The sequence below is a fragment of the Chiroxiphia lanceolata genome, chromosome 11 (genome assembly GCF_009829145.1).
Source record: "Chiroxiphia lanceolata isolate bChiLan1 chromosome 11, bChiLan1.pri, whole genome shotgun sequence".
Lineage (NCBI taxonomy): Eukaryota > Metazoa > Chordata > Aves > Passeriformes > Pipridae > Chiroxiphia > Chiroxiphia lanceolata.
This window is the reverse complement of record NC_045647.1, coordinates 15,733,052-15,746,778: the sequence shown is the minus strand read 5'-3', so window position 1 is coordinate 15,746,778 and position 13,727 is coordinate 15,733,052. Positions and strand designations below refer to the sequence as shown.

At 40.5% G+C, this 13,727-nt stretch overlaps 2 protein-coding genes across 6 annotated transcripts in view; both read right to left on the bottom strand.

Annotated features, from left to right (window-relative positions):
- The window catches only part of STAB1 (stabilin 1), a 63,215-nt gene extending 54,382 nt beyond the window's left edge, over positions 1-8,833 (bottom strand). For 2 of the 3 annotated variants that reach the window (XM_032699453.1, XM_032699454.1), the window contains exons 1-2: positions 8,094-8,833; positions 766-901 (exon numbers count right to left, since the gene is read on the bottom strand). In XM_032699453.1, coding sequence (XP_032555344.1) covers positions 766-901; positions 8,094-8,299 — 342 coding nt within the window. In that variant the 5' untranslated portion in view covers positions 8,300-8,833. Of the gene's footprint in view, positions 1-765; positions 902-1,980; positions 2,078-8,093 lie in introns of those variants that run through there. The other variant, XM_032699455.1, reaches the window with a different exon arrangement.
- A 75-nt stretch (positions 8,834-8,908) lies between these two features.
- NISCH (nischarin) overlaps positions 8,909-13,727 on the bottom strand; it is a 29,231-nt gene continuing 24,412 nt past the window's right edge. For 2 of the 3 annotated variants that reach the window (XR_004359141.1, XR_004359142.1), the window contains 5 exons: positions 13,353-13,527; positions 12,035-12,188; positions 11,324-11,452; positions 10,781-10,942; positions 8,909-10,305 (listed from right to left, as the gene is read on the bottom strand). Coding sequence is in view for 1 of the 3 variants with exons in the window: in XM_032699457.1 (XP_032555348.1) it covers positions 9,677-10,305; positions 10,781-10,942; positions 11,324-11,452; positions 12,035-12,188; positions 13,353-13,527 (1,249 nt within the window). In the remaining 2 variants the exon portion in view is untranslated. The remainder of the gene's footprint in view (positions 10,306-10,780; positions 10,943-11,323; positions 11,453-12,034; positions 12,189-13,352; positions 13,528-13,727) is intronic. The other variant, XM_032699457.1, reaches the window with a different exon arrangement.

Here is a 13,727-nt window from a genome sequence, read left to right as displayed (position 1 = left end):
GGAATAAAATTTCCAAATGCCACCCACAGCTTCTGACTTTGTAGGGCAGTTCACCCCTCCAACAGCAGGACACAAGAAGGGAGATGGCAGAAGACAATATAGGGTGAATTAGTGTGAATTCCAGCCTCCAGGAACTGGGCTGCCTCACCCCAGAGCAGAACAGACCCACAAAGGCATCACACATTCCTCTGGATGCTGCTGCTAAATGCAAGAACAGAGATGAAGGGATAGAAATAAAATCAACAAAACTGAAATAACATCCAGAATGGAAAGTATTCCACAATCCTTACTGGGGAGCTGTTGGGAAATATACTTGAAACAAAGGTATTTACCCTGTTGCAAAGCAATAAATTGCTGACATGATTGTAAAAGTTTTCTTTAAATTAACTTCTCCTGGGAAACTTAGGGACCTCTCCTGATGGATACTAAGTTCCCATTCCACGTACTGAACTAGAGGAAGGCAAAGATGCTGAGTGTATTCCTTTGATATTGCTTCTTTTGAGTTCAATGCCAAATGCAGAAGCAAATTTAACCCGATCTAAAACTCAAGCAGCTCCCTTCAACTTTACTTTTAGTTCATCAGTTTGGACTACACACATAGCAAAGAAGATACCTTACAGCCCTAAAGTTTTTATGGATGTTATTCTGCACCTAAGTAAATGTAAATGAAAGAAGGAGTTTTGGGGGGGATTATTTCCCAACACGCAACCGTCCAAATACGAAGAACCGTTCAGTGAACATTTAAACAAAGACTCACAGACTTACCTTCTGACTCTGGCAGTCTGCTGTGGGAGTGAGGCATGCTGCTAAGAAGAAAAACAGCAATCCAGGAGGATGCATTTTCATGCTTTTACAGGCAGGACCCCTTACACAAAAGGGGTGGTGATAGCAGCTGTAATTTCTGTAAGATAACACCGCCTACTAAGAATCAGATCCAAGACAAACCAGAGGTTAAAAGTAAACAGGGAGAGAGCATTTTTGCACTGTGCTTTTTGGCTGCAAAGCCTTCAGAAATGGATCTGCTATTTCTAGTGTTATGTCTGAGTCAACACAACCTTTTTCTTTCTTTCTACTCTTTTTTTAAATGCACAAGCAGGACTCCTTAGTAAAAGGTTTACTCAAAACAGGAACATCTACGGATTTCCTCTTACATATCAGTTCAAAACAGAAGGAAGGAAATCCTTAGTTTTCAACTAATTGGAATGAAAAGAGGTTAACTGTGTGCTTAACAGAAGGCAAATCCAATGGGCAAACTTAAATACCATGAATTCATGAAGGGTAAGTTAATTTCCTTTTACTACTGGTGTTAATATGCCCACAACAGCTCAAAGAGAAGGCAGACCCGACCACTGCCTGTCCCAAAGTTTGCATGAGCAAAGCAATATGAGTGATGGGCTGAGCTGCAGAACAATAATGAAGCACATTGTATCCATCAATCAAGCACTTTGGGGAGGCTTTGATATTTATTTAAAGTATTTGACTTTCTCAGCAAGAAAAGCATCACATTTTGCAGGTGCTGTGGCAGCAATGGCAAAATATATCATCTCCCAAACACTCTGCTGACAGCTTGATGAATCCAAGGAGCTCTTCCACAGCACTCAGAATAGGAAAGTCCCAAGACAGGATTAAAAGAAATACATGCTAACCTGAGGTACAGTCTGCAATTTATATTCTCCTTTTGAACATTACAAAGAACCAGTAACTGCTTATTAACAGATTTTACACGGCCTTTGTCTCCCTACACTGCCAAGAGCCCACTGTGCTGAGCAGTCTAAGGACCGCTTCTGTTAGCAGCAAATCCTACTGAGCAATGAGGGACCTTCTCTTTTGAAGCCATTAATAGTACATGAAGATGCCTAAATGAAATCAGGACAGGGAGTTATTCTTGTGCTTACATAAAGAATGAGAACATTAATATTTTTTTGCCCCTGCGTGCACACAAAGACACATATGCTGACATGTAAGGACCGCTGTACTTACTAGTGCCGTCAGTTGTGCTTTCCTTCTTCCTTCATCCTACAGGGAGAGCCAGCATCATGAAGAGCCAGCCCTGTTATATATCCTGCACTAACAGGAAGCAGATAAGGCACACAACCATCCACTGCAACCCATGTGAGAAGTACCAGCCCACAGCTCCATGCGACGACTCAGCCCCTCGTCCTGCTACAGGGTAATGCAGCCCTGGGACTGCTGCTGCCCAGCTGATGCCACTGCCAAGGTCAGGGGGTGACACAGCTCTGGAAACCACCTGGTACCTGCAGATCTCTGAACTGAGGCACAGGCATCATAGCTCAGGCCAGTCCTGGTGGGATGGCAAAGTCACAAGTGGACAGTGGGGACACTCTTGTAGAGGGGATGATCATCATGGAAGCTGTGCAGTGCTTTCTTTGCCTACAATCATGGCCCTGGACTGGTCAGGGAAACAGAGGAATGAGGCTGTTTTTCTGCTCCATGCTGCCTGCTGGGCACCCACAGCTAAAACAGGCAGCCTGGAAGGATGGTGATGCCTGTTGATGGTTTTTCCAAGAGCTGGCTGTGTGACACAAGGATTAAGTTGCCAGCATCCACACATAGCTGATAAGATTTTAAGGTGGAACTAGCTTACCCTGAGGCACTTGAAGAGGCATTGGCTCCTTTAATGAATCTTCAGACAGTTTTCTAAATGGCTCAACACTGAAAATGGTATAGGGGGAAAAAGGACACACAAAGATTGATTCCAAAGCTTTTCTCTGCTGCTTATCATCACTATATCTGACCTACCATAAGGGAACTAGGAAGGGAAGGGAGAGAAAGGCTTGGTGAAATTCCTGTCTGAATTAAATAAATCAGATTCACAGCAACATCAAAAGGTTTGCAGCCAAATTCCTTATCTGACCTGACCTCAATTAAAGGCAAGCAATACAACAGCAATACACAGGCTAAAAATGCAAACACTGAGCAGTGCCATTGTACAGCAGCAGAGCATAAACTGAAAAATCAAAAGGTCATCTGTAATCAGAAGCTGCTTTCCTGATCAAGCAGCATAAACAGCATGTTTCAGCCACTGCATATGAGCTGCTGTGAGAGAATGGAAACTTTGCTGATCGCTGCTGCTGGATCTGGAACACCAAAATCTGCAACAACTTTGGATCTTCATGATTCTGGAAATCAGTAAGATGGTGAAGCACCAACCACCTCCAAATTAATGGGTGGTCAAGAGCCATTACTAATGCTCAGTGCACAGTGGAAAGATGCCAATGTGCTCACAGTGGCAGTTCAGTTGGTAGTGTCATTGAAGATAGAAACACCAGCATAGAAATAGCACAGGGAGCAAAACTGAGCCAAACAAACACAAATTACTGCTCCATTTACACTGCTCCCACTCTTTTCTGATAGATGGATTCCTCCTAGGCAGATAAATGGATTTTCTCATGGATGACATCAATAAAAACTTTATGCCTTAGAGGCAAAATGCAATGGATCAATTGTTTGTATTCCACTGTTTTGTCCAACACCCTTCAAAACTGTCAATAAATAAAACCTCAGTTCCCTCACTCTTTTCTTTATGAGACCAGCTCATGCACACAGGCAACTGCACAAAGTACTTCAAATCCCCCAAGTCTCCCAAAGCAAGATCCTGAGACCTGTCAGAGAGTTCAACATCTGATTCTTTCTAAACCATCCAAAATGTACAGAGGAAATACCTAGTATTGTGTTAAAAATAAAGCCACGGGACTTGTTATGTCACTAGCAATTAAAGGAATATGTGAGACAGGAAAACCTGGGGAAAAAAGCCTTCATCAAAGGGAAAATTTATAGGCAAGACTTGTAAAGATCTGATGGCAGAGCCCACAAATGGCCTTGTGCAAGCAGGGTAAAAGGGTTTCATTCACGTCCTAGTCAATGTTTGATTGAAATAGGATTGTGCAAATCCAATTTTAAAACACACAGTAGGAGTTCTCAACTGTCTGCCAGTGTGTTCATCTGTGAGGTTTAGCATGTGGGCTTTTATTTGTCTTGGAAAACACAGAGGTTGATTTATCAGTCAAGTGTCTCCTGCCCACATGGCAGAAGGTGGCTGGTTTAGCAGTGTAAGTCTCAGAAACATCATCTTTAAATTCTGGCCCTGACACTGACTGCTTCAACGAAACATTAATCATTTACTTTGTGGGCTGAGTCTCCTCAGTCACCAGCAGACTGTTGGCAAGCAGCAGGGCTCAGGATTTTTCTCTCTGTCTTTTTGCTTTAAGTATTGATGAAAGGTTGGGCTCTAAAGTAACTTACCTAAGACCTGGTATTTTTTCTCTGAATTGACATTCAGAGTTGAGAAGCTCCTGGCAAAAATTACTCAACCTCCTTAATGGGAAGAAAAAACAAAACAAAACAACAACAAAAAAGCCTGGATAAAGGTAAAGGATAAAACTACAAACCCTTCCAGCCTCCCTGCCTGTATCACATGCTGCATTTTAAAATGCTGGGTCACCAGCTTTGCTCTGTGAAGTCTGTGCAGCCCTGGCCAGCTTGGGCAATTTCCTGCTATTGAAATCTTTTGTTTAAGCAATCTTTACAGAAACTACAGAGCCAAGGCAAGTGATTTACCACCCAGCCCACCTTGCCACACAGCTTCTGTGGGAGCTGACCATTTGGTTACATCCAGGGAGAGAATGGGACTCTTGTTCCGCTCTTCTGGGAAAGAACATTAAGTCCCTTTGCTCTGAATTGTCAGTGTGTAAGAAGGCTGTGAGTCTGAAGAGGCACTAGCAAAGGATTCAACAGGCCAAGCCAGAAGTGCTTGTGTGTAGTAAGAGGGCCAGCTGAACCACACTTACCCAATATACCCCTCAGGGTCCTGTTGAAGAGATGAGAACACAGTACTCTTTTTTTTTTTTTTTTTTTTTTTAACTCTTGGCAAGTTGGAAGGAAGAGGAATTTTGAAGTTTGCTGATAAAAGCAAAACCACTGGAAGGACTGCACAGCTAGTAGAAGTCTGTTTCTCTCTCACACACACACACACATGCAATGATCCCATTCCAAGCAGACAGGTAGGGCTGTCTGAGCACAGTGTTGTTGAGTGATTCAGGAAGAAATCGTTGTGGCTGCTCACATCCTGTTAGTCCAAAACCTCAAAGGGCAGCAGTACCAGTGTCAGTACATAAATGCTGTAAGTCTGGCCTATTTCTTTCTCTTGACTCTCAGTTCCTTTACATGTTCTCCTGCAGTGAAAGCAGCTACATATTTCCTTCTCTTGGTTTTAGTTTTGCACCTTTCCCATTTATTAAGCAGCACTCTGTACTGGGAGAGTCAGACACTAAATTCCCCACAGACATTCACTATTACTTAGAAGTCTGAGTAAAACTGTTTGAACAGGTTAAGCTGTTGAAACTCAGCCCCTCTCACAGCAGTAGAGTGTTCTCCCATGGAAGTGCTGCTTAACCTTGACACACTGTTATCTATAGGGATAGAAAGGGCCTGTAGTGTGCTGGACTACAGGTATAGCCAACAGATTGCCAAGGGTTGCACTAAATGTCTGCCTGAGGACAGCAGGACAAAGGTGGGAGTTGGGATCCCTCTATCTCAGTGTTTTCAATGATTTTAAAGATTCTAGGAGTTCTCATCATCCCCTCTCAGAGACCTTAAAGACTGAAGCACAAAGCCTTGGTGCCCAGCTTACCAACTCCAGCTGTCCCTCTCCATGCACTTGTTCAGGTGGGTTTTTTGAGTGCTGGCCACAGTCTTTCTTTAGCTTCTTCTGGGTTTAAGGAACTTCATATCCTCCACCTTTTCCACATCAATTTTTAGCTTTCCAAGTTACTAAATGCCCTTAATTATCAAGTAGACAGCAAGAAACAGAAGCCTGTAGTCTTCTATGCTTCATGCTTTTCCTTGTGTTGCTGCTTCTCTGCTTAAGGTTTGGTGTGTCTGAAGATTAGCACCACAGAAGTAAGCTTTTTGATCAGAGACATCCAAGTAAGAAGCAGCAGCTTTTTGAGCTACTTCAGTTAAAAAACCCCTCCTTATCCAAGCTGACAAGAACAGGAAGTCAAGCCAGAGGGGCTGATGGAAATATATCACTGTGCAGTACATCTACAGCCAGGCTTACCAGAGAGTGCTGTAAAAGCAGCACGGGAATGGACACAGGACAGACAGGATGCAGGTCACTGTCATTTCTTCTTGCAAAGAAAAACAGTTTAGCTCAGGTCAGCATCTCATTTACTTTCCTTCCTAATGAGGTTAATGCACAGTTTTTCAATTGTAATACAAGGGAAGTTTTAAAACCTTTGGCCAGATCCTTGGCAGATGACACTGAACATAAATCATTGCCCAGGACTTCCAAGAGTGGCAAATATCTACATCAGCTGCAAAGCCAGGCTAGGGAAGTCTGGGATAGTTCAGGAGATACTTTCCTGACAAAGGTCTGCTCACTTGCCTGTGCATGTATCTGATTGTAACTTCACCTACTCAGATATTGCCTTAATGTTGAACAGGGGTTGAAAGCTGGATTGGAGTATAAAGGGATTACTAAAGAGAAAAATGCAAGGAGGGCTTTGTAGTGCTCTTGCAAAAGGAGAGGAAGAAACCAAGGCTGTTCTGTGTAACCTCAGCTGCTTACAAAGCGACTTCATTCTGGTGATTTTCTGTAAAAACTGTGGTTAAGTTCTGAGAAATCTTTATGAAATGAAACAATCAGCCATTTTATAAAGTTCAAGATGAATGATTGTGCATTTTCAAGAACATCTCACTCAAATCCCTATATTTAGATCAAAAGATTACATTAAAATTAGACAATAGAGACAACAGGCTGGTGCTGAGGAGTGACAGTGCATCAAATTTTTCAGTTTAACATTGCACTTAAATGAACAGAAATGTACACCCACAAAGCTCTAACTCCAGCACGTTCTAACACAGAGCACCCCTCCTGTGGAGACAGGCTGAGAGGGTTTGTGTTGTTCAGCCCAGAGAAAAGGCAGCTCCAGGAAGACCTCATTGCAGCCTTTCAATGTTTAAAGGAGGCTTTTTGAAGAGGGACTTTTTATGTGGGGAGGTAGGGATATGACAAAGGGGAATGCACTTAAACTAAAAAAAGAAGAGATTTAGATCAGATGTTGGACTCTGTGATCCTTGTGGGTCCCTTCCAACTTGGCATATTCTGTGATTCTGTAGTTCTGAGAGCACCAAGGGTAAAATACTTACTGGAAGAATCCAGACACACTGCAGGACATATTGAGCATTTCATTCCATCTTAAAATGTGATTGGTGCTTAGCAAGATCTCAAAAGGGAATTGCTTGTGTTTCCTGGATTAATTAATCTGATCCAAAGGGACAGATTCAATGCTTTAAACAGCTGTGGACTTAAAAGAATTTAAAGTTTAATCACAGTTGTGGTTTTTTTCTGCAATAAAATATGAAAAAGAGCCCTTGCCTGCTCAAACTATGTGATAAGCAGGGGATTATCATTGCTTACTCTCATACAAGATTCTCTGATATCCACTAGTGTATTAAAATACATTTAAACAGTTGGTTTTTACAAAGACAGAACTCATGTCTGTCTCAGGCACAAGGTATCCCCCAGGACAGGCCTTACTTATGAGATAGAAGCAAGGCTGACTTACCCAGAAGCAATGACAAATATAACCCCTACAGGAGAGGCAGAGATGTCTACTTGTGTTGGCTCAAATCCCAGGCAGTTTCTAAGGACTCATTACAGATTCCCTTTGCATTCACTTAAAACCATAAGCCTCACAGTAAATGACCTGTTCATCTGGGAAGTTCTCAATTGCTTTTGCAAATCAGACTATTCAAGCTGCCACAGGCCCCTCCTTAAGTGTTACTATGGAGAATTATAGATAAGTGGTTAACAGAATTACTTCAGAAAAAACTAGTGAGGATCTAAGCTTTCTTTTAATTATATTATCCCTAGGATTTTTAATTTAGGAATTAAGCTTAAATGAACATAAGTAACTCTGAGATTTCAGGGAATAGAAAAGCTCTGAAGTACAGGAAAATTCAGTTTTCCCCAAGCAGTACCTACTTTAGCTGTCCAATCAGTCTGAGCTTAAGGGGTTAGGTTTCCTCTCCTAAACTGAGCAGAGCTGCACTCAAGTAATGCTCCTCACCTTTTTTTTTGCTTAGGGAACTCCACAGAATCCTGCAATACAATCTGACTTCGGCTGCCTCTGTCTTTGTCATCCTTGCACTGACTGCAACATTCCTGGCTTCTGGAGTCCAAAAAGCACAGCCAAGTTCTGCTTTCTATGCAGCAGCACGGAAAAATACTCTGTGAAACCACCACATTCCCAACTAACCACTGTGGACTTGCCATTCCTGAAGAAAGCTCCTAACTTGTTTGGACCAGGCCCCAAGCAATCCATTAGATGTTTGCCCTGTTTTAAGGTTGACTGTTGGACCTCCAGGTCTCTTCCAATCCAAATTTCTCTCTGTGGTTTTTAAGGGGCATCAGTTTTAAGAAGCCTCAGCTGGCACAAAAGTATCCAAACTCTTCTTCCCTTCTTAATACCACTGAACACAGAACATTTTTTTTTTTCAAAGTCTCAATATTTGTCTTCAAAATAGTGAGTATGGATTTTAGTGTCGTGGGGGAGGCTAAACTTTGTTGGGCACAGTAACACTCAAATAAAAGATGACAGCTTGGAAGGCAAATCCCTGGTACCTAATGGAGAAGCAAAAATACTTGAAATAAATCCTCCTTAAATTCTGTTTAGAAGCTGCAGATCCTCAGTTTCCAGGACTCAGATGTATTTCTGGACTAACATAATCTTGCTATAGTAGAAGAAACTATTTTCTTCTTTCATCTTGCTGCATATTCCATACTTTATAATGCACTCTAGGAACATAATATGTGCTGCTGAACTGCCATATGGTATCCTGCAAACACAAGATATAAATTTGAATAAAGACAAGGCCAAGAGAAAACTGTCAAATTACACTTTATTTGTATTGACAAGATAGGCAAAAAGAAAGACTTTGTGTTCAGAGATACAAATTCATTATTTGCTGACAAAATGCTCATATACCTATGTTGGGTATTTCCAATTTGCAGATGATACTGAGGGGATCTTTACCAGGGAATTCTTTTATCCTAGGGTAAGGAAAAAGAATGCCTATGAAAATAATTTCATAAGAAAATTTTTTACTTGTTTGTGGCTCAAATTTCACTGCTAAGTTGAAGATTGGCAGCAAATAATTACATTTGGCCTCAAAGAAAAACATATGTAAAACTGTAAGATCATTAAATAATAAGCATTAGCAGCATACCCAAAATACTTCTTGTACAAAGAACATTGCACTTGAACGTACACAAGCATTTACCCTTATTTACACATTAGAATTTGTATAGAACAGCAAGACTGATATATACAGAAGAACAGTGGAAACCTTAACAGCCCCAGATGACAGTATTATCTAGTGTTGACTCCTTAATTTTTCCATACAGTTTCCCAGGATGTCTCATGATTTTTTTTTCACTATATACTATTGCATAAAAAGTAGACTGTACAAGAAGTTCAGTCCCCAGTTAACACTTCAGAATATTTCTGTGTACTGCACTATGTATGTTCACTGCATTAGGGAGCAAGGGAGCCCAGGTCAGCTCCTCATGGGAACAAAGAACAGGTGCTGTTTACCTAAACACTGTGCTTTACCTTATAATACACACTGAAATCACCTGGCTGTGCAATAACTACCCTGTGAGTTCCAAAGGCAGTTCCCTACCACACAGGATCTCCCACTGCCTTGCAAGCAAGGAAATTAATTTCTCCCTGCTTTCTGCACTTGGGATAAAAATGTACCACTGGATCTCTCTGTTTTTGCTGCCTTCTAGTTTAGTATTTCCACTTGGGACATTACCAGCTTCTCCAAAGTGATCCAGTGTTAAATTCTGCATCAGATCCTGATCCTGAACATCATCAAACACAAATGTAAGGGCCTGTGGATATGTCTGATAACCCATAAGTACTCTGTCTAAATCCCGGATTCGTCGTCCATCTGCAAGCTGATACTTATCTCTCTTTGGTGGTTCCTTAGCAAAGTCAGGTAGTGGGTAACTGATATAATCTTCATCAAAGAGGAACAAATCAGAGCTGGTCAGTATAAGTGTTTTAGGTTGAAGTGAACTAGTGTTTTGAGCAGATCCTTCACCGTGATTTACTTGGAATGCCAACACATACAGAAGGATGTTGAGGGATGGAAGATTAGTCAAACCATCCATCTTCTCTGCCACTAGAAAAGCAAGGTCCCCAATTTCCTCTTCATTTGGATAAATAAATTTTACTCTGCTAGAGTGAATCAATTCGTAATTCTCCATTTTTCCTGCAAGAAACATACATTATTATATTTCAGTATTAAATAATACTTCCTTAATGTATCAGGACAAGCAATTACCTTTGACAGATAGAAAAATTCAAGTTTTGTATCTATTCATATGTGCTTTTGCTCATATACAATATTGGAATAATTTTATTTGGATGCAAACCTCTACTGGAGTCTTTCTTGCATTATCAACATACTTTTCTGCAAATTTCTAACCACACAATTAGTTCAGGTGATGGCAGAAGTTAAAGGAAACATAGCTTGATTCTCAAATCAAAGATTATCCACCTCCACACCAAGTGACCTCCTCTGCCCTCCTTCCCACTCCCCAGTTCTGAACTCACTGAAAGCATTATCAGATCACTGAATACAGAGTCCCTGCTTTCAAGTTTTTCCACTTTTAATCAGTGGAGTTTAGATGAAGCCTTAAGTCTGATGCCCAAATAACTCATGACAGGTAGGAAGGACCACTCACCTGTGTTTTTACTCCCAAATTCAGAGTAGAAGTCTTTGTCTACTGGCTCAGGTGAAGGTGTGCGTGCAAGCAAAGACAGAACTGCCATAAGCTGCTGGATGAAGGTGTGAGTGTTGTAGCTGTCCCTTGTCAGGCAGGTGACAATGTGATCTGCAGAATGGCCTGAGGAGAACACAGAATACAATCCACTCACAAATCCATACGTGGCATTATCATTTCTTGAATCAACATGCAACTGTCATCAGAAATTATTTCTTGCAAGGGTTATTTCTCCTGAAAACGTGCTTCATTATTCAGAAATCTTTGAAATCCTTGGAAACAACAATAGAATCCTTACAAAGCCCTTAAAAATACATAATATAATTACTCTTCATTTAAAATACGATGTACACTTATGGTTCAACTACAGCTCTAGGGAATTCAAGAAGAAGAAGCAACAAAATCATACACTCTTCCATCTCACTAATAAAGACAGGAATCCATCTAACAGAAGACTAAAACAAAGCAGGACTGGAAAAACTTCAAAGCACAAGATTTACTCACCACTAATGCGGAAGTATTGGTCAAATAGGCCAACATTTACTGACTGCAGGTCATTAAGTTTTAGCACAAAGCAGCAAGAGAGGTGGAAAGAACTGTTTTCACAATCTGAGTTCTCTTTGTTCCAAAAATCTGTTTTAAAAGTATACACATAATGAAAATGTAAAAAAAAAAAAAGAATTATTCTGCCCATAAACTTAATTTTTATATTAAAATCCTATACTTATCTCACACTTGAAGAAAGAAATTAGGAAGAAAGTGGGTACAGTGGCTAATAATTTCTCAAACAATAAATACACCTGAATCTCCTTGTTAGCAGCATTTCTTGAAGTAGCTGTCACATACCAGAGTTAAATCAGCAGATGCATTAACAAACCACTTGAATTGAATGCACACCCTGAAGGTCACTACTGCCCACTTACCATTTTGGTTATTAAAGGGCCTTTAGCTGCCTAGGTGATGGTAGGGACTGTGAAATGACAGCAAAACATGGATACAGTGGCAGCTGGAAAGGTCTGTCTGAGAAGCAGACGTGACTCAAGGCCCTGGTTTTTGAACACAAGTCTCATGCAAATACTTTGCATACAGTAAATTTTGCCACTGTACCCCTCAACTAGGAGGTCCAAGTAAGATTATTGACCAAAATTGGTACTTCAGTTGAAGACAAATACACAGACAGTTAAAATTGTAACCTTATTAAAAATAACTCTTTACCTGACTGGTGCTCATCAGCATGAACAAAAGAATCATCCAACAGAAAGTAAATAGCTTTTGTTGAGAGAAGCACACAAGCCATCACTTCCACATTGGGAGTCTTGTAAAACAGAACTGAAGACCACATAAGGTGTCTCAGCTCTTCGTTTTCCACCTAGGATGTAAATTTCATTTTGTAAATCACATTTGCACTTTGATATTTCAGATATTTTCATCATCTTAGAGGCAACTTTAGGCTACAAGAGAAACAACTTCAAAATCTGAAGCATCTGAACATGCAAAGAGCAGAATTTCACCTCAGAGCTGCTAAATGAGGCCACAATAGCAGCCACTGAAAATATCTTGTGTTTAAATAAGAAAATTATTTTTCTGTTGTGGGCTAATTATTCTTTTTTTTTTTCCTGACCAAAACTAGAAAAAACAAAAACATCTCATGCATAAAAAAGACTTTTTAAAACAGACACTGCCAACAAAACTTTAATCAATAGAGGAGCAGTGGCTTCCCAAGCCTCAAAAAGTCTACTGGGATGCTATTGAGGGGTTGGATTTAAAGATCCTCAAGAGAGGACAGAAGCACAGGTGCTGTTCCAACCAGGCACCTTCCCAGCTTCTCTCTTGATGAGCTTACTGTGAACCCTCAAATGTCACCTGCTTTCTTTATCAGCTCCTCCTGATGTAAAAAGAGAAGCACAACTTATAATTGGGCTTACTTAAACTTTGGAAGGGAGATAAGGGAATAAAAAAATGTCTCTATTTCTCAAGCTTTTCAACTCACATATGTACTCAGACCTCAATGATTTATCACTCAAAAAGCCACATCATAAATTTAGGGTAAGATTTGTACTTTTAAATTTGATGTTCACGCAGACTATAAATATATTTTTCAGAAATTATGTTTATCTGTCCTTGTTTCTGGAGTACCTACAGCCATGAACATGTACTGCAGTCATGCACCATATTACAGAAACAAGTCAGAATATTTATGTTTCACTCCTCGTATTTTCATTCCTTTTCCCACTCTAAAGAAAAAAAGAGGAACATTCTTGGAGCAATCATGTCTTCAAGACACACACCAATGTACTCTCCTGTTCTGCATCACAGATCTTGAGGGCAAAATATGCCTGGCAGGATCCCAATCACTGTGGTAGGGAACCCAAAAGGGAGTAATACAAATAGACTTTTGATCAAAACACTTCCAGGTTTCGCAGAGCTCAACGCTTGTGGCTAAGTTTGGTCAGGGAAGTTCTTTTTTAAAATACTGTGCAGCACAGACAGTTCACAAGGCATCTTTTTGTACACCTGGGTGAAGACACAATACCTCTGCAATGTTGCCATGGAAAAACTCAACTAGGGCACTTCCTTTCAGCCCAGCCACATACTGCAGAGACACAGAGACATGGAGGTGAACAGGGATCTGGTTATCTTCTGTTATCTTCTGCACAAGAAACTCAGATGGATATAAAGATGACAGTGTCAGATGAGGCTTGCAAAAACTAGAAGAGATCCAGAAAACACATACAAAATGTAAGGAACTACAGAGCTTTTCTGCATGAGAATTAATATTTATATTTTGTTCAAAAATTAAAGCCAGGCAACTTCCATTTTTAACAGTTTAAATTATTTATCTTGAGCATAGCTGTCAACCTGCCATGACCTCAGCCTGCAGGTACGTGGAATAGGAAGTTTCCTTCCA